General features: G+C 48.9%; 1 protein-coding gene across 1 annotated transcript in view; it reads right to left on the bottom strand.

Annotated features, from left to right (window-relative positions):
* Positions 1-19,463, bottom strand: part of ds (dachsous cadherin-related 1) — a 240,356-nt gene that overhangs the window by 12,796 nt on the left and 208,097 nt on the right. The window contains exons 6-13 of the mRNA XM_046619356.2: positions 18,029-18,437; positions 10,632-10,910; positions 9,777-10,000; positions 8,500-9,166; positions 7,895-8,242; positions 4,629-4,955; positions 4,079-4,562; positions 71-1,001 (exon numbers count right to left, since the gene is read on the bottom strand). Of these exons, the coding sequence (XP_046475312.1) occupies positions 71-1,001; positions 4,079-4,562; positions 4,629-4,955; positions 7,895-8,242; positions 8,500-9,166; positions 9,777-10,000; positions 10,632-10,910; positions 18,029-18,437 (3,669 nt within the window). The remainder of the gene's footprint in view (positions 1-70; positions 1,002-4,078; positions 4,563-4,628; positions 4,956-7,894; positions 8,243-8,499; positions 9,167-9,776; positions 10,001-10,631; positions 10,911-18,028; positions 18,438-19,463) is intronic.

The following is a 19,463-nucleotide window of genomic DNA, read 5'->3' as shown; positions in this document are numbered from 1 at the left end:
CACGATCATTGAAAAAAGAAGTTAGAACCAACCGAATAATCACGACTTTAACAAAGAAAATCCGACTCACCGTCACGACGAAATCTCCTTTCGTGTTTCCCTCCAGCACCGTCGCCGAGTACTGCATCTGGGTGAAAATCGGTGGGTTATCATTCACGTCCGAAACTCTGACGACTAGCTTTGCGTAGGCGATCAACGGATCGGGGCCCATCGTCCTGGCCACGAGGGTCAGGGTGTGAGTGGCCGAGTCTCTGGGCTCCTCCTTGGTCGGTTGTCCTTCCATCGACCTCCGCCAGGTGCTCCTAACTGCTTCGTCGTCGCGGGTCGCCGCGGTGTCCCACATCTCGGCGTCGAGTCTTCTTGGATCGTTGACGCGTACCAGGCCGGAGTTCTCGTCGATGGAGAAGGTGTTGAATTCGTCACCGTACTCGATTGAGTAGGAAATGTGCTGCCGTCTTCCGTCGGAACGGACGGCAGTTACGTGGATGACCTCAGAGCCTGATGGCGAGTTCTCGGTCATCACGATCTCGTAGGTATCGTTTTGGAACTTGAGCACCGGCGACATATCCAACGCTTCACCGACGCGGATTTCTATCAGACCCTTCGAGCTCTGGGGTGGACTGCCTTTGTCTCTGGCGACGACCTCCAGGTGGAAGACCTTCCCGTTCTCCTGGGCGAGGGATGAAGTCGCCGTGACGATGCCGGAGCTCGGGTGAATCCGAAATTTCGGCTTTTCCTGCTCGTCCAGGAAGGAGTAGACGACCTCACCGTTCGCTCCGAGATCCGCGTCCGTCGCTTTCACCTGAAGGATGTTCTGCCCAGGCTGCGAGCCGATCGCCACGTGTCCGAGGAACGGGTACTCGGTGAAGACGGGTCGGTTGTCGTTGACGTCGGTCAGCGTGATTTGCACCGGGACCGAAGTACTCTTCGCGTCGTATTTTCCCCCGTCCGTTGCCACCACGAGAAAGTTGTAGACACCCTGGAATTCGCGATCCAGGGGGCTGCAAGATGGAGAAATGGTTTATTATACGTTCTGCATTCACACGCCGCGTTCGATTCTCCGCTCAGGTTATGCGCGCGATTTTGAATGGGGATTCCAAAGGGGACTCCGCGATCCAGGAACACGGCGCTTGTCTGGCCATATTGTACCTCGAACAGGACGCCTGCCACCGCAGAGGATGCCGCAGTCTCGTGTGTTCCCGATTTTTAATCGGCCAGTAACCATACCGACTGCGAAACAAGCCGCCGCTTTAGGACGCGTAGAGTACAAGACCACCGGAGCTGGCAGGGAGCCTTGGACTCGAGAAGCCAAGGTCGAAAGTCGCCGGGAAAAGAGGTTTCGGTTCCGGTTTGAGTTTGGCGGGAATTTCGAACCGCAATCCCGTGCCAACGCGGCCGACTCTTTTCGTCAGGACACTTCGAGTAGGGGCAAAAAAGAACCGGGAGGAGTGACGGGAGCCTAAATCGCGTATAGCGATCAGAATCCACGCGCGACAGCGGCCATTACCATAAGTTTGCGGGATTTTTGCAGGCCTCTCCGCGTTCGTTCGGAGTTGCGCCGCGGTTTGCCGCTCGACGTTATAGGTACACGTTAAAGTTGCATCTTAAATCCCGAATAAGGGAATGAACGCGGAGCCTAAAACTGCAGAGCGCGGTGCGTCGAATAAACTCGGTGTGTGTGCACACCCGTTCTTATACGTTCTTATACCTCCGGTACGAAATCACTATCAGAGATTCGGTCGCGCGAGAGGTTCGGCCCCCGGCCCTCGAAGAATTATATGCAAATAATAAATATAACTCAACGAGTCCCGGACGGAGACTCGACTGTAGATCTTCTTTCCGCTAGATTCCTGCAGTCAGATCTCCCGTGGACCATTCGGGCTTAAGATTTGGTCAGGATAGGCGGCACGTAGAGACGAAGCTCGAAGGTAAGAGAGACGGTCCGCAACGCAGGCGAGATGAAGGCGGATGAGAGGGAGAGAGGACGGAGAGTACCGCTCTGCAACCCAGGAACCCGACCAACCGACTGATTTAAAACCACTTCTTCTATTTGGCTTGTATGACAGCCCGACAATGCTACCGTGTAGCTTAGCGAAGACCCGCCGCCGGCTTTTGCGAACCGTTCAAAAATTGGGACCCTTGTATCATGATCACCCGCAATAGGGTCGAGAGCTCATGAAAGACGTTTAGAGCCCGAAGAATAGGTGTTGACAAAAAACTTGCAATTTTTTCACGATATTCACTAGCCGACTCTTTTTTTTTTTTAATAATATCTCATCTCACGCGAATGTTTCGAGTTATGGTCTCGGAAGGTGTTTTGATTTATGAAATAAAAGAGGTTGCTCACGAGTTCTGGAAATTGTTTGATGATGGCTTGTTTTTAGAATGTAAGATCAAAAAGATGACGTAATATTTATCTGACCACCCTACAGCGATGAGGTCGCATAGAATCTTGATGAGTTTCGGTAGTCGACGTTGAATGGCGAAGTGATTATCCTAGGGATATAATTGTCGTGTATCAAAAATGAGCTGGCTCATTGATAAACTCGCTTAATCGGTCACGTGTGACTTTCTTTTTAACATATATTTGCTTATTTGGATTATTTTTGTCATTTTATCTTGTAGCTGGTAGAGGATAACGCAAGGCGCAGGTTTTGCATATCAGGATTTTTGCCGTCTTAAATAACGCATTGAAATGCCACACGTTGTCACGGTCGAATGACACACGGTTGTCGGAATAAAGAAAATAAGAAATGGAAATAAAACGAAAGCGAAATGATAAAGGAAAAGAAAAAAAAGAAAAATCGCCGTTGCCATCCTCGGGACGGCGATACACCCTCCGCTACCCGCCTACAAGATCACGGGACGTTCCGTTCTACGGATTAGACTGAGGAGCGGTGGCGCACATGTATGTGCGAGCGAAAGGAGACTAGTAATAAAAGGAGAGAGCGAGTAGTTTGCAAAAAGGGAAAAGAATAAAAGTAAAACGAGGAGAACCACGCAGACGACCGAGAAATGCAGATTAATAAACAAAGATCCACCGGCAGGGCGCCGCTGTCACCTCAGCGACAAGCGTTTCAGGTTTAATCTCTAAACCCTCTTTTTACAAAGATGAACACGTTAAACAACGGTAGTATATTTTATCGCTTCACGGCAGGCCATCGAATTTCTCAGGTACCTCGCCGCCCGCCTGCCTTGATTTGCTTGGCCGCGGTTGACGCGATCCTCGAAAGTGAGAAATACGCCAAGCTTGCAAGCATTGGTACCGGGTGTGTGGTATTCGGTTAAGAAGACTCGGTTTCTGGGATTAATTTCAGTGAGATAAGCTATTACAGTATCGAATCTTCGTCCGTTTACGAAAGTTTAACAGATTCTCATTCCCGTTTGGTAATTGACTTCGAAATTTTATAGATAAGAAGATAGAGTGCACCTCAACTTTCACGTACAATAATCAAAGATTAGACGAATTTCTTCAAGGTTTTATGTAATGGACCTTACGCACATAAGTATATCGCATGAAACGAAAGTGAGAAAGAGAGAAACAAAAACCTTTTTTCTCTCTTTGTTTCTTCTCGAATGAAATTTTTATAGCAGGATGTTAACAAGTCAACGTGTCTATAATACGCGACTGTATAGTTACAAGTTACAAATTCAAATTTGTTATTCCTATTCAAATTTTATCGTATCAATTTTGACACAACACTATTTCGACGGACCCTATAACTTTACAACCCACAAATAGACTTTCCACCAAACCTTTGAGACCGTTTCGTCGTCCTTTCTATTTTACGATCTTTCATACCTCTGTATATCGCACGTAGTCAACGGCGCACATGTCATAATATCTGGGCTATTGCCGGCAATAAAGTGTATAATTGAATTAATGAACATCCTGAACTGCACATGTGGGCTAGTGAATCCTGCAGAGTACGTACAGGCACAAAGAGTGAAAAGAGTAACGCAGTTCACAGGTCGTTGAGCTCAGTGTTGGCACAAACCATTAATTACAGACTTTTAAATTTCCATTCAAACGTTTCCTTATGTTTTGAACTGAGAAGAATAAAGTGATCCAACTTACCCAGCAGTAGTTATCACGCCAGTGAGATTGTCGACCCTGAAGAGCCAGGTGGTTTCATCGGCCATGGTGTAGGTGATCTTGCCGTTGTTTACATGGTCTGGATCGGTCGCCTTGACTGTCATGACGCTGGACTCGGGTGGAGCGTCCTCGGAAATGGTAGCGGCATACCTTTCGGAAGAATAGCCGGTCCGGTAATTCCTCTGGGTGGTATAGGATCCAAGGTTGCCGATATCATTAGGCTTGGCATTGAGGGAGGCGGTTCGAGGACGAGTTTCGGAGTATTGGTTCTGGACGAAGGTTGGAGCGTTGTCGTTTATATCGAGAACGAAGACGGTTATGTTGCATCTAGCCTCTAAGCTTGGGCGACCCTTGTCCTTGGCCGATATCGTCAACACGTACTTTGATACAGTTTCCCTGTCAAGATTCGAGCATGATAAAGCGCCCGTCGCAGAGTTGAGGTTGAACTTCGAGCCGACGTTGCCACCTGGAATATTAACGTATCGTATAACCCTTATTGATAGAAGAAAAATAACAACAACGGGATGCTCACCGACTATACTGTAGAATATTTCTCCATTTTTCCCTTCGTCCAAGTCACTCGCAACAACCGTATGGACGGTGGACAGTTTCTGGTTTTCCGGAATGGTCAGGGTGTAGCAAGAGCCCGGCTTGAAGACAGGTGCATTGTCGTTCTCGTCGAGTATAATCACGTCCAAGGTTGTGAGGTCCAACAGTTTCGCGGACCTGGCCAAAATCGGCACCGAGTAGTGACCGGCGATTTCGCGATCAAGTGGACCTTGAAGTGTTACTACACCGAGGGATGAGACTACGAACTTATTCGACGCCAGTCCGTTCGGAATAAGGAAAGTGACGTTGCCTGAAAAAAAGAGTTCAGAAGATGAGTTCCTAGGCTTTACGATTGTTCGTGACAATCGTAGCTTATGTTCAGTTGAAACGAATTAAATTCGAGTCCAACGAAACCTGTTCAACAAGGTAATTTTTCTCGAGGCGAAATACAATCTGACGTTTTTTTGAATGATCAATTCGTTTTCGTTCGTTCGGAGAGAGGAGGGAGAGGGGAGTGGAATCGCGAGGTCCAAAACCGAGTTCATACAGTGAGCTCGGAGTCGGGCGAAGAGTCGGATGAAACGCGGCGCGCGCTGGGCTTTTCATACAATTTAGTGTATACGTTTTTTGGTTAAATTATGGTAATGCGGCGAGTAACGCTTGCGCCGAAATCCGATCCGGCGGCGTATCTTCCCAGCGGTGCAAAAGTTTACGCGTCGATGACGGGGGCCGGTCGTCGTCGCCGCCACCGACGTCGACGACGACGTTGAAGAAGAGGGCATGTAGCCGAGGGCAGAGAATCGGCAGAGTCGAACTGCTCGATCTCGGGCCCCTCATACCACACCTTTGGTAAATACTTGTAGCCGATGCGGTTTGCGGCTCGAAGCTCTGCGTTTCTCTCTCGGGCTCTCGTTCTCTGTCACATCTCCACAGTCCGAAATAAGGGGACTGGACAAGCCGTAAGTTATCGAACGTAGAGCTTCGGACTTCGCGAGAGTTCCAAAATAACGCGGAGCCTCGAAAGGAAGAGGTTAGGGAGGAGGAGGGACCGACGGGACCGACGCTGTCAGGTGTAAGTAGAATATATTCCCTGGGAAAAAACGGAGTGAAAAAACAGTAAAGGGTAAAAGATTCCGCGGGTATAAACGACGAACAAGATAAACCGATAATCTCCGCAACAAAGTCGTACAGAATTTATCGTTTCCCATCCAAGGAGTATTGCACAGTCCCGAGTTGAAGGTTTTTCTTTCGTTTTTTTTTTATTTTCCTCAACGCGGGTCACAGAGTAATCTTTATTCAAATCTTCCCGAGCGTGTATTTGGGCGCCAGGCAATTACGTCGCGGAGGCGACTGTTGCAAATTTGTACTCTTCAAAATCACCGCCTTGTCCTGCTACATCCTGATTTAGTGCTACGCAAAATATGGTTATTACACGTCTCCGGATCGAGAGGCGAGTAAAATGTAAAATCCAGTGCAGATTGCCGCGATCAAGAGAATAACGCGATGTGTGCAAATCACCAATGTTTTTAGCACGATTCTCTCGCATTGGTTTCAAAGTGCGGAATTTGAAAGCTGGAGGCTGGTGCAGAAATTTAACGATAATTCTGAATTGTGTGCGTGAAAATTAGATCTGACCACGCAGAAGCCCGAGTCTCTCTCACTTTGAACACCGTGTAGATGAGAGCTGCGTTGCTGGCAGCGCACTATGCCGGTCCTTTCTCCCGTTCTTCTTCTCCGATCTTTCTCGTCTCTCTCTTATTCCGCGGCCGGCTAATGCATTCGATTCTCAAATTCCAGGGGAGACGTTTAGCTGTTGCGATTTTTTAGCGGGTTTAGACAAAGCGGGACTCGCGCGTATTGGTGCTGTTGACAGAGGCGGTGGTGGGTATCGGTGTCGGTGGATGTGGGGTGGTGATTTGCCTACGCGTACAACGGCGACCGGTGGCACGATGATATACGCGGCCATTGTTTGCGCGCACCGGCAGGACTCGCGATCTCGCCAAAGACTACCGCTGGGAAGGCATGTTGGTTGGCTCCTTGCTCTTCTAAAGACGCCCTCTGATTGGCGCCCGACCGAACGCAGGAGCAAAGAAAGAAGAGGAGCGGACAGTCGGACCCTTCGGGCAGCCCCGCAGCCGCCGTCTACATCCCGAGAGAGGCCTGCTGCATGGTGCTGAAAACGCGTTTCGCATATCTTATAATGTGACTAAGAAACTAAGGCGACCACCAGCCACCAACTACGTCGGCGATAACTCCCGGTTTTATTCAGCACCAATTTATGGTACCTCCGCGGCCTTGTGCTCGAATCCTGCATCGTGTCTTTCGAAACATGTCCAAGAATGACCTGATAAAATAATGCTCGTTTTGTCACGGTGTGTTTTTAGATAAAAGTAGAAACAAGATTCTACATTTGAAAAATACTTTTTTAAATAGGTGTTTTATCCTGACACTAAACGTCGAATAGAATAGAATTTTACTACCATGGAACAGTGCCCCCTAGGTGGCATCATTTTGGAGAGCAGTTGGTATTATATCATTCGTTTGGTTTGTGGCTTTGATCTTTTAAATCCATAAACTGCAGCTTTGGAAGGACTCGACGATTTGTAAAGTGGAAAAAGCGAATGAAATCAACAGTCCAATAATTTAAGAGCCTTGAAGGATGACGGAGTTTCCGGTTTTCTGAGAACGTTGAATGCGAGTGTTGGGAATCCCTGGGGTAGGGGATAAACGCGTCTTGGGCACGGGTTATGCCGATATATACCACTCGGGCTGCAGGCGCGTGAAGCGTCCACGCACGATTCTGCCGAGGAAGCTGCGCGGTACAGGTTTGCCGAGAGTGATTTAGCTGGCGTAGCCATAATGCGGGGCGACTGGCCCTAGCGAAGATGCGATGCAATTATTCGAGCTATTTTCATAGCAGAACTTTCCTATTAACTAGCCTAGCCTCGGATCCGCCGGGTTTCTCGACACCCTGATTATATCGTGCACACAGGCGCAACGGCCAGTTGTAATTCCAGTCTCACGGCTGCGGCGCGAGGACTGCATGTGCTCCGGGAGAGCAGTGGGCTAAATTGACATTCCCTAGTTCCACAGGGGGGTACAGTTTATGCCCAAGTCCGCCGAAACAATAACCCCGGGTTCCCCGAGGACCGAGACAAAGGAAGGTACGCGTCGCGGTTTCAGTCCCTCCGACGTTTTATGTCCGACTATCGGAGAAAAGGAGTGCTCCAATTGCACCGCGCCCCTTACCTTGATCGGCCATTGCTGGACCGGCGACATTTGCCACGGAAGCGCCGACCTGAGCATCCTCGGATATCTTGGCAAACGGATTGGCCTGCAGGAGTCTCGGGGGTCCGGCGGCGTGTCCGGAGGCTGTTAGGTGTAGCTTCAGCGAGGCTTTCCTCGGCGGCGTTCCGTGATCGTTGGCCGTTATCTCCAACTCCGTTGAACCCTTCATTGGCCGCGCCAAGGTCAAGATTCCCGAATCGTAACCGACTGAAAATATGCCTCCTTCGTTACCAGATGTTATTATGTACGACACGCGTCCGTTGTCACCGCTGTCTTTGTCTACCGCGACAACCCTTGACAGTGGAGCGCCTGAAACGTTTTTACAGATTGTTAACAAGGACTTGAAATTGTGGTTGACAGCGAAGGTTAATCATTTTTCTCTTCCAAAAGGATCATCTCAGTCCGAGGTTATGGTTCGACGCTGGTCGTTAAGCGAGCGGTGCGCTGAATACGGCCAAAGAAATGATCCGTTGCAGACCGCGTTGAACCATGGATCTAGTTATTTCTTTCCAAGGTATAATTGCCGAGGCAAATCAATGCTCGAGACAAAATAAGAGCCGACTTGCCTGGCTGAAGGTCCACGGTGACGGCTATCCGTGGATTGTCGGGCGACACGAAGACGGGGTCGTTGTCATTTTCATCGAGGACAAGTATGCGGGCCGTTACAGTAGCCGCCAGTTGTTCGGCTGGAGGAGCACGGTCCGAAGCCTTGAGGACCAGAGTGTACTCGGTCCTTTTCTCGCGGTCGAGAGGTCGAGTAAGAGTCAAGGCACCGGTCAGTGAATCGACGGCGAAGTTTCCGGTGGGTGGTAGCTCGGTGACAAGGCTGTAGCGCAGGTCGCCGTTGGCGCCGCTGTCCAGGTCAGTAGCGGTCAGGTTGTAGATCGTCGAGCCAATCGCCGACCGTTCTGACACCCTGACCATTATTGGGTCCAGCGGCCACTTCGGTGCGTTGTCGTTCGCGTCCTCAACCGTGATCTTCACCGAGATCGCGATGCTCTGTGGATTGCCTATCGACGTCGTGTCCAACGCCCGGATCTCTAGGTGGTAAACGCTGATGTTTTCACGGTCCAAAGAGTGCGCCACTACCAGCTGACCCGAACCCCTGGACACGTCGAAAGCTGGAAACTCGCTGATCGGTGTCAACGAGTCCAACGTGTACGCCACCAGATGACTCGGTTCAGATACGGCTACCGAGCCAACTGCGAAACCGATCATTGCGTCTTCGCGGACCTGTGCATATAGAATAAGGTCGTTGTAGAAGGTAGGTTTCAGACAGGAATACAAAATGACTTTGAATTTGTCGGTGAAATTTGTCCCTAAATTAAGCAAGACTCGGTAAAGATTTAGGGAATTCGAAAGGATTCGTAAAGATGTTTTTAAATGATATTAGATAATTCCTTGATCGAGTTTCTATGTCAAATCACTTCGAAACCTATTTATCTGACTTAAACGCAACTTCAAATTGTGTCGATCATTTTGAACGTAATCGGGTACCTGACTTTGAACGATTAGGAATGGTTTCAGATGGTTTGAAGTAATTTTAAGTGTCTTTGAATAAGTTATAGATAGCTTAAACAGTTCTGTCAGCGATGTTAAACGACCTCACAAGGCTTCCTGCAGACATTTCAAAAGACTGTCACTAGATGACTGGGCGACGTGAAACGACTTTATGAAATTTCAAACGATCTTATCTGTCGACTTGAGAAGACTTTGAAACACTTTCCATGTTTTCAAGTGGCTTTGGATACACTTCCGTAATATAATTTCAGGTAATCGGAATAGATAACTGTGAAAATAGTTGGGACATGTACTGGATCGGACAACGAGAGGAATTTCTCACCGTGAATGCCAGACTGCTGCTAGTTAAGGTTGGCCTGTTGTCGGCGAGAGCCAAAACCTCGACACGTAGTGCTCTGACACTATGTCGGGGTGGCCGACCGGCGTCACTGGCCTTGACGGACACGCGGTAGACGTTGTGTTCTTCGTGGTCGAGTACCGCCTTGGTCCTAATCATGCCGGTGGTGGGGTCAATGGTGAAGACATTGTAACCGTCGGAGTCACGATCTGTAATCAAAGCTAAGTTTAACCAAAATCGAACCGAATCAATCAACGTCTTCGTCTCTACGGCACGAAATGTCCTGACCATTCTACACCGCGGTTGATGAATTGGATGAATTGATGTACCGCCGTTATAAGCCGCGTACCCGTCCGATCGAATTAGACTCTGTGACAAATATCCCGGTAATAACGCAATTCCATTTCGTCAACGCGTATCACATCTACCATTTCACGTTATCCCTTCTCTGCGTTCGAGCTATTATGTCAATAATCCCTTCACCGGAAGGTACTCTCGAAGTTTGTGACAGCAGACTCGTGTGTTTGCAACTAGGAAAAGCATTAGAAGTAGACGCGTGCATAGCTCAAGAGACAGGAGACTGCTCGAGGCGTTGTTTGTCGGTGTTTGGTCCCCATGTTGAAACGCATCTCCCCGATTTCTGCTCCTGTTGCCTCCTGCTACCAACAATCGGCGATCGCGGCTCATTAAACGCGCTTTTCATCTAGCTTTGTTCGACACGGTTCATCATCCAGATACGATAGAGTGTTGAAAGTTCAATTGAAAGAACTATCGTAAATTACCAATTTCAAGTCGTAATATCAGCGCGGCGTGGTCGACGGACAGCCGTGACTAACTAACCTTTTAGGATGCTGTAGGTGACCGAAGCGTTTTCGCCGCGATCCGTGTCCAGGGCCCGGACCCTGGCTACTTCCGTCCCGGGTGGCTGCTCCTCGCGAACGCTGACCACGTTGCTCTGAGGATCAACGATTTCCGGTGAGTTGTCGTTCACGTCCAAAACAGCAACTCTGAGCGGAACTCTCGCCGCCCTCGACGGCGTTCCCTGGTCTCGAGCCTCCAGAACGAGTTCGTAAAGGGCGCGAAGTTCCCGGTCGAGAGGTTCGTGGGTCCTTATCTCCCCTAGTACACAAACAAGAAGAAGAACAGGTTATTGGTGAGAAGTCACACATGCCGCACAATGCCCGCGGTATCGATCTCCGTGTGATTTCCGTCTTTGGAGATGCTCACAGCGGTGTTTCGGTCCTTCGAACAACAATGAGACGTTTTGATCATGCGACCTCTTGCAGTGCCTAGGGTTCACACTCGGGCTCACCAGGAGATCATCGGCGTGCCAGCTAACGGCGTGGCATCATGCACGGCACGGCGTCAAGCCGAACACAGTGAACCTGGCCAGCGCAACAAATTATCCTAATCGTTCCCCGAATCATGCCTCGTAGCATTTAATTATTTATTAATCCCCCCGCAGCCCCGCGACCAGAGATCATGTCGTACCAGGGAAGGTACAACACGCGGCGTGGCTGCAGCTTGCAGCTTGCAGTCAACGCGGCTATTTTGTTTCTCTGATTTTCCTTCATGCCGTAGTCGTAATTATCCCGGTAGCTCGTTACTTGGTTCAATGTGATCCCGGTTCCGCGTGTGCATGGGCGCGCATTGGCTTACCTAGGCCCGTTTATGCACGTGTCCGTAATGCACGCACACGGGTGAGAGTCCGTCGGTGTTAGCGGTCGGGTGGAAGCAGCACCGCATGGTTATTCTAGTACGCGGAGCACGCTGCACTGACCGAGCTGCTCCTGGCACAGGTAGAAAAAGACGCTAGCAATTATTATAATGCGAAGGGTGAAATAGGCCAGTCGGAGCACTTTTCGGTGTTCGTCGGGACTTTTTACGCCAAATCACCACTAATTATCCAATTTTCGCTTCCAGGAACGACCACGACGATGACTACGGCGACGCCGCCGACCTGCAGTCCAGGGCTTGGGTCTCCGTCAATTTACACGAAAGAGGAATAAAAAAGAGCACTGGAAGTGGTTGAAAATTTCAAACGTAACGACACGACGCAAGGACACCGGGAATTCTTCGCTTTACGACCCAGACGATTCAGCCTCGTGCGTTTGGAGTTTACAATAATAAACTGGAGGATGGCTAATGTGTGTGAAGCATCGGGAAATCAAACATCAGCCACAAATAGCTTTCCATTGACAAACGTCCCGGGAACCGTATAAATTTTAAGACCCGTGTACCGAGTACATCGGTGGCATTTGCTCAATCTATTTAATCACGACCAACCGTACGCAGCATGGTGCAACATTTATATATAAGAGGGACAAAATTCTACTCGATATTCCGCAAACAGGACTGTTCAATATTGATCCTTTCGTTGCGGTCGGCAGATCCGTCTCTTCGGGATATAATGTGTATGTACCACCGTCAGTTCACACAGTTTGCGAAAGGTGTGGGGGATGTCGGACATTCGAACATTTTCGTAAAGCTTTTCACGTGCCCCTGGGATTGCGCGACGCGATCAGGAGGATCGGAGCGTGGAAATGGGCGGCTCGCACCAAAAACTATCGGCGTGAGATAATATCTCTGATTCGGAGAGACCGAAGAAGCGGAACCGACGATTCTGCTACCACCGCAGCTGCACGAGGAAACGAGCATGTCTGTATAAACACCGATGGCCGCGTACCAACGAAGGACTTAATGCATTTTCCCTGTCCGTAAACTCGGCGGCTTCCCGGACGGCCAATAGGCGCAATAGAGGGGCCAATATTTGAAAATACGTGTCAACCAAAACTTGGACAAACTTTGCCTCGTCGTTGAGGATGAGGAAAAGGTGAGGGGCGAACGAGGAGGGACGGTGTACAGGCTCAAAACCGAATTTGACCAACTCTCAGGGATTTCGCCGCGCGCAACTTCACCTGCAGCGTTGAACTTCTTGTGTTTAACCACCCCTTCCTCTTCTCCATACACTCGGTATTCCTCTTTTTACCCGGCCTCGGCGTCGGCGCAAGAACGGGAGGGAAAAAAAGCCGGAGATCATCCGCGCGAATGAGAAGATGAACTCGTAAGCCAGGCTACATTCCGACTGTGCGCACCGCACGAACGCTCTACGTTTATACAAACGCGAATTGATTTTGCCTCGCAAGACTGATTTACTCTGGCATTGTATTCGCGGTGGGTCCCGAAGCATCGCGAGGCGGCACTGCGTCGACTCGAGGTTGCAGTCTTCGATGGGCCCGGAGGCGTCGGTGGCCCGAAATGCCTGGGGAACTCGGGGAAGTCGGTCGGGGATGCGGAGCCGGCTGTAGAGGACGAGCTCGGGAAGCGAAAAGAATGAAATCAGAGGAGGCAGATAGCAGAGATGATGCCACGTCCGAACAATAGAATTACGGGCGGCAACAAACTCGAGCCGGGGTGGTCACGGATTGTTGACTCCGCCGAGGGCCACGTTCTCCAGCATCCTTCTTCTCTACTCGCCGTATCCTCGCCTCTTCGTCAGCTCGTCTTATTCACCTCTTCCTCCTCTCGTGCCGCCGAGTACTCACACTCGCGTAAGGGAGTTTATACGTAATATGATTGGCGGTATTTTTTTTAGGTGTTCCTGCATAGTCCCAGTACGACAAGTTAGATCTTCATGCTGCTCGTACTATTACTACTACTGCTACCATTTGTAGCAGCGTAAGCTACTCAGAAAATCAAATACAATGTTGTACGAAGATGAACTGTACTTTTTGGGTTTTCTTGTTTTTTTTTCGTCACAAATTGACACAAATATCCGACATCTAATCGGTATTCTAACCATGTCGAGGAAGTTTCATTTTAGAAAATTTGTGAATCGTATAGGAATAGATTCAGGTTTTCAATGTTTAATTTTGGGAAAGCTTCGGCCAAGTGATTTGACAGTCAGTATTCCTTCTGTATAAGCTATACCTATAACTCAACTTTGATCTATGATATGTAGTATGATAGGCTATTGTACACATATCCATCCATAGAATGGTCAATTTTAAGTAGATATGTCCTAACCGATCCTCTTTGAGAGAGTGAAAAGATTGAAAATTGGTAATGTGAGGCGGATTTGGGAGGCGGGAATCGAGGTGTGAAATTCGAGTCGAGGAATATGGTAAGTGCAGTACCGTAAGCACAAGGAGAGGATTTTGAAGGAGCGGAGGTGAGCGTGACCGAGGTTGAGGCGAGGGACAGCGTGCGTAGTCGACGGATGCCGGAAAGCTCGCGTCGAACGATTGAAATGTATGAGGTGGCAGAGGATTCACCGCACGTGCAGCCGAGGCGCCTCGTGCATCCGAAGCGCAGCAATGGAATGCTTTTAAAATTCCCAACCGACCAATAATATCGCATTGAAGGTTGGCCGGCTGAATTTAACACGGTGAGCCCCGGCTCGAGTTGTCTAGCTTCGCCGCCATTGTCACCGTGTTAGTTTTGCGTCTTTCCTCCCGGCTCGTATTTTTGCCACTTTTTATACCGCGGTCGCTTACACTTGTTAAGTCGCGTTACTTCGCGTTCCGTTGCGTAACCCGAGAGCCCCGGTATTGAATATCTCCTCCGAAAAGAGCGGCTCCGGTTGGCCACACCGTGGATTGGACAAATTGAAATTTTTATGCAGATATGTATATACCTTCCACCTCCGTGCACGCAACGCGGCTCGACTCGGCTCTGTTCGGCTCAGGATCAGGCACCCGCCGCAGGAGGAGGTTACTTTTTACGGCAACCGGAGAAGTGCTTTCGTGGATGCGGGGACAACTACTTCGCATTCCGGAGAGCGTAGGCCCTCTTCTATATTCGTACCCACTTATAATCCTGTGTACTTGTTGTTTATGGACCGCGGGGACAGCCACGGAGAAGACGACTTTTAGTGAGTGACAAAACTACGCGTCAACAGCCGAGACCATTCGATAGATAATTAGTATTTCACATGGCCACAGCGCATTACGTAGGGGTATTTTAAAACAAAGTTTCCCAGATGAAGCTCATTTGTAAACAGCGAAGCCAATCCGAACAATTGAGAAACGATTTATTTCAGCAGTTTCCCATTTTTCTATTAGCATGATGCTAGAGGATGTCATTTTATCGTCATCGCTTCGAAGTTGTAATTCGTGTACCTGATATACCAATTGATCAGGTTCGAACAATAACTCTGATAATCAAGTCTTGCAGAGTACACGAGACTTCGTATGTCAGTTATCAAAATTCACGGAATGGTTAACTTCGTGCTAAATATTCCGCTTATATATATTGTTTTATTATTCGTGCAAAGAATAAACAAAATTTTGAGTTTCCATTGTGATTAATCCGACAAAACTGCAGACACATGTTAATTCAATTTGCAATTTATCCAATTCCAGGGGTTCCGATTCTATCGATTCAGGTGTGCAATGAATAACGTCACGTCGCGTGGTGTTTCGGTCTTTCTGTTTAACGCTTCTCATTATACACGTATATTTTATCGCCGGGTATACCTGTAGAATACGGATCATGTCGACATTGTTATACGCCAACAAAGACGTGTGCTCGTCATCCTCTATTTTGCCATTTGCAATTCTGTCCACGCCATTAATTAGCCTCAGAAAATTCCCCGAGTATTTCACAATTTCTTTTTATAACCATTATTCATTCAGCGCGATTCCCAGCGATGCGAAGTCTTCGCGAATATTTTTGGGACACCGATGGTAACGACGTATTTCTGTGCAATGCTCCTCGATCAAGATAAGAGATCAGTTTCAATTAACCTTCCAAGGACCACGTATCAGAAATTGAAAAAAAAAAAATGCCGGAGGCGAAAAAATCACTATAGCTCTGCGCTGGAGCTACGCGAAATTTAAGCATGCCAAATTTATCGCAATCAGTATATTCTTTCCGCCTTGTATCTCGGTGATTGAAATAACGGCTCGACATTGTTAGACGGTTTAATGTTTTTCGAGACAGTGGAACTTTCGTACAATAGAATACAATTATAAGTACACGCGGTATTTTAGGTCCAACAAAACACGATGTTGATGTTATCTCGCTTCGATTCGCGTTAGAGAAAAATAATATCGATGAACGGAATAAGAAATACCTGCTGGTGTCACGATTTTTTCAATCACAGATCAGAGAGATTCTGGTGGAATCGATCGGAACTCGTAAATCGAGCATCGTGATCAACTCTGCTGTACACATAATTTTTTACGTTCAGCGAAAAATGAGGCGAAGGTAATATTGTGTAAGAGCGTACGCGTCCGTGGTGAGTTTTTTTCCCGCCGCGCCAGGCTGTAGCTTAAGGTAGCCAGAAAGTAGTTAAGATCAATCTCGATTTCTCTATACGGTGAATAATTAATTTCCTAAACAGCTATTAACTGTCGACACGCGTAATTTACGTCCAGTGGGTTATTACACAAAGGAATGTGTTTTATATGAGGTTATTGTTCATAGCCGGCCTATAGCTGGTAATGTCGCAACAATTGCCAACATAATAGAAAACCGCCTCAAGTGCAGGCGATAGTAAAACTACGGTGCAGTGGCCGCGGACTCCCGACGGCTTACGCGGCACGTTCCCAATTACCAACTACTTCACATTTTCAAAATGTGTAACGCACCGTTACGGGGCACATAATGCGCATTACACCGAGCACAGAATACGCGCTCACACACGCGGGATATGCTGTAAGCGGGCATCCTCAAAAGGGCATTTCCACTTTCTCCTCCTTATAATTACGCGGCCCTAACACCAACCGACACACGCGTCTTCCGTCCCGACTCGCGCAGCGCGATTCAGCATCCCTCCGGGTCCAAAGGCCCTTCAACTTGCCCGCTTCTTTGATTGGCATACAACACGAGAGTGTTTGTGTACACAGCCAGCAACCCGGTCAGAGCGTCGACTCACCCCCTCCCTCTGGTCCCCTTGGAAAAAAAGAAGAAACGAGTCTGGGAAGACGAGCTGAGGAAATGGAACCGCGGAACCGCTGGTAATCGTATCTCTTGCAAATCATCCGCATCTTTGATTACCCGGAATTCGCTCTAGGTACTGCAGTGCCAATCGACCACCTTTTGGCAAGAACATGATTTTTTCCAAACAACACTGTTGCGAATGATTCCGAACATGATTTGTTGTTGTAAACTCACATCACGCTACTTTTTTGAGAAAATTGCTCCTGAATGCAGAGTAAAAACTGCCGTTGGAGCAATTTTTGAGACGGCGCAATCAAAGTAACAATCGTGACCTTTCTGAATTAAAATTTAAGACGACCGTCTGTACCATACCGAATTTCGTTGTCCACGTTCACTCCACAGTGTGATTTGGTGACCATTCGGTACCGCTAAGATGTTTCGATTTCACGGATCCTCCAGAGAGGGTGATGGGGGTGTGATTGAGAACCACTGAGGTCAGCAAGCGTTGCCGCGAGGAAGAGAGAGTGAGAGAGAGTGAGAGAGAGTGAGAAGCTGGAGAAAAGGTATGCGAAGAGAGAAAGAGAGACACCAAAGGCGCGCGAGCGAGTGCATTCGTATCTTTCCTCGGAGTACGATTCCTCTTGAGAGACTGGGCCCAGGCTCCCCCACACACGGTCAGACACGCGTGTCTGTGTGGGACCGTTCACGTCGAGTCTTGGTCGCGAGGCCCCGAGCTGGTCGGGTTTATATCCGCGCGGTGAAGCCGAAGCAGATGAGGAATCACTGACCGCATTGACCGCACTGACCACACACTGGCCACACTGTAACTCTTCCGATTCATTGACTGGCAGCTGGACCAGCTGAGCCTCGACAATCCACGGTGATCAGAGGAGGCAACACTATTGTTAAATGTTATGATGAGACAGGAATCGAAACGTCTCTACAACGCCGGGGGAGGAGAAAAGAAGCGGGACGGAGAACCCGAGGCTTGCGCGACTACGTGTGGTCCAGGCTCATTTCGTCGAGACCCCTGTTCGTAAACACTCAACGATGACGGCTCGCGACGTTTGAATAAACTCAGCGGTGAATTCGTTGCGCTTAGCGCTAAACACCAATTCGGTGTATCGTTTTCAATGACTTTTCGAATCGAGTTTGCTATCCTCACCTCTTCTCGACCGCAGCTCCGTCCGCTTTCGTCGTTCCCGGAACCACGCGCGTCTCGTTCCACCCTCAGAGGTGCGGATGAAAAACAATTCGCGGAAATCGCACGTATGTATATTTTTGGCAGATCTGCTTGTTCTCTGACCCCGTTTCGATTCCCTAGGTTGAAAAAAAAGTATGAAGCAACTCACCGGTTTCAGGATCGACGACGAAGCTGCTGTTCGGTTGGATGATGGCGTACCGAAGGAGAGCATTCTTCCCAAGATCTGGATCGGAGGCAAAAACTTTACCAACTAGGGTGCCGGCTGGCAAGTTTTCGAGGAGTTCAAAGCTGTACGACTCCCTCTTGAACCGAGGCTCGTTGTCGTTGTCGTCGAGGACGGTGACCAGCACGGAAGCGTTCGCCGTTGCAGCTGGCGATCCGTTGTCGGTCGCTAGAACCGTCAGGGCGTAACGATCTACTGTCTCTCGATCGAGAGATTGGGCGAGGTAAATCCACCCTGTGTTCGGACTGATGCGAAACGAAGGCGATCCCTGAAGTCGATAACTGAGACGCGCGTTGTTACCAGTGTCCAGATCAACAGCCGTAACTTGCAGTATCTGTGGAGCACATGAATTCGATGACCGTTATAAGCAATCTTCGGGGTGTAAATTAGGGGATGACCATCGGTGGAGGTGAGAAAGAGAAGAAAGTACAAACGAAGAGAACGGAATTTGGAATCACGGGTACTGCCGAGGCGAGACATTTGAGGTATGCGTTACCTCGAGTTCGTCTTTTTTCTCGCCTCCCTTGACACGGCTGAGCAAGTTAAAACCTGAGGCAAAATATCTGAGACCAGTGAGCTAAGTTGCGTTGGCTGCTGCGGGAGATCATCTGCACCGCTTGGGCATTATATCAGCTTGTCCAAACAATCTAAACAATCCGGAGTTGCTGTTCTCCATTCCGTCCCGAAAACATTCTCGAGCTGCCGTGTTGGTAGTTCGACACAGTGAAATGGGACGTGGAGAAGGAAAGAGTCTGAGGAAGAGAGGCGTGAAAAAGAGAGCAAGATGAAGGAAGAGAGACGGTGTGCACCCCGTCCTTCTGTCTGTCCGTGTATTAATTAAATCACACCATGCGCGGTCCGTAAACACAAACCCATCCATCCGGCCCATCAAACTTTCTAGCCTGAGTGAGAGAGAAGAAGAAAAAGGAGAAAAAAGTACAAAACGGGGAAAAACAAAGGCCAAGAACTCTGGTAGGCAGGCAGGCTGCCAGGCAGTCAGTCAGTCAGTCAGTCAGTCAGTCTGCGCAGAGTTCGGACTGAGACTTAGGATCCTTGGTCGCAGGGACCAGGGGATTGAGCAAAGTGAGGCCGGGTTGAGAATGATGGATGAAGAGAGGGAAAGGAAGTCTGAGGGAGAGCATAGATGGAGGGCAGAGAGTACTGGATGAACGATCATTAGAACAGTGCCTAACATGGGAGCCACCAGTAATGTGTCTAACTGTATGCTATTAGTTCGAGGCGGGTGAAGGGTTACGGTTATACGGCAGCCATGTTATCCTGATCTCCCCTCCTCAGGAGCCAAGATATTGTCCGGAATCTTGATACCGGCAACTCGACCAAAGCAGTCGGTCATCTCCGG

The sequence above is a fragment of the Neodiprion pinetum genome, chromosome 3 (genome assembly GCF_021155775.2).
Source record: "Neodiprion pinetum isolate iyNeoPine1 chromosome 3, iyNeoPine1.2, whole genome shotgun sequence".
Lineage (NCBI taxonomy): Eukaryota > Metazoa > Arthropoda > Insecta > Hymenoptera > Diprionidae > Neodiprion > Neodiprion pinetum.
This window is presented reverse-complemented; position numbering and strand designations above follow the sequence as displayed.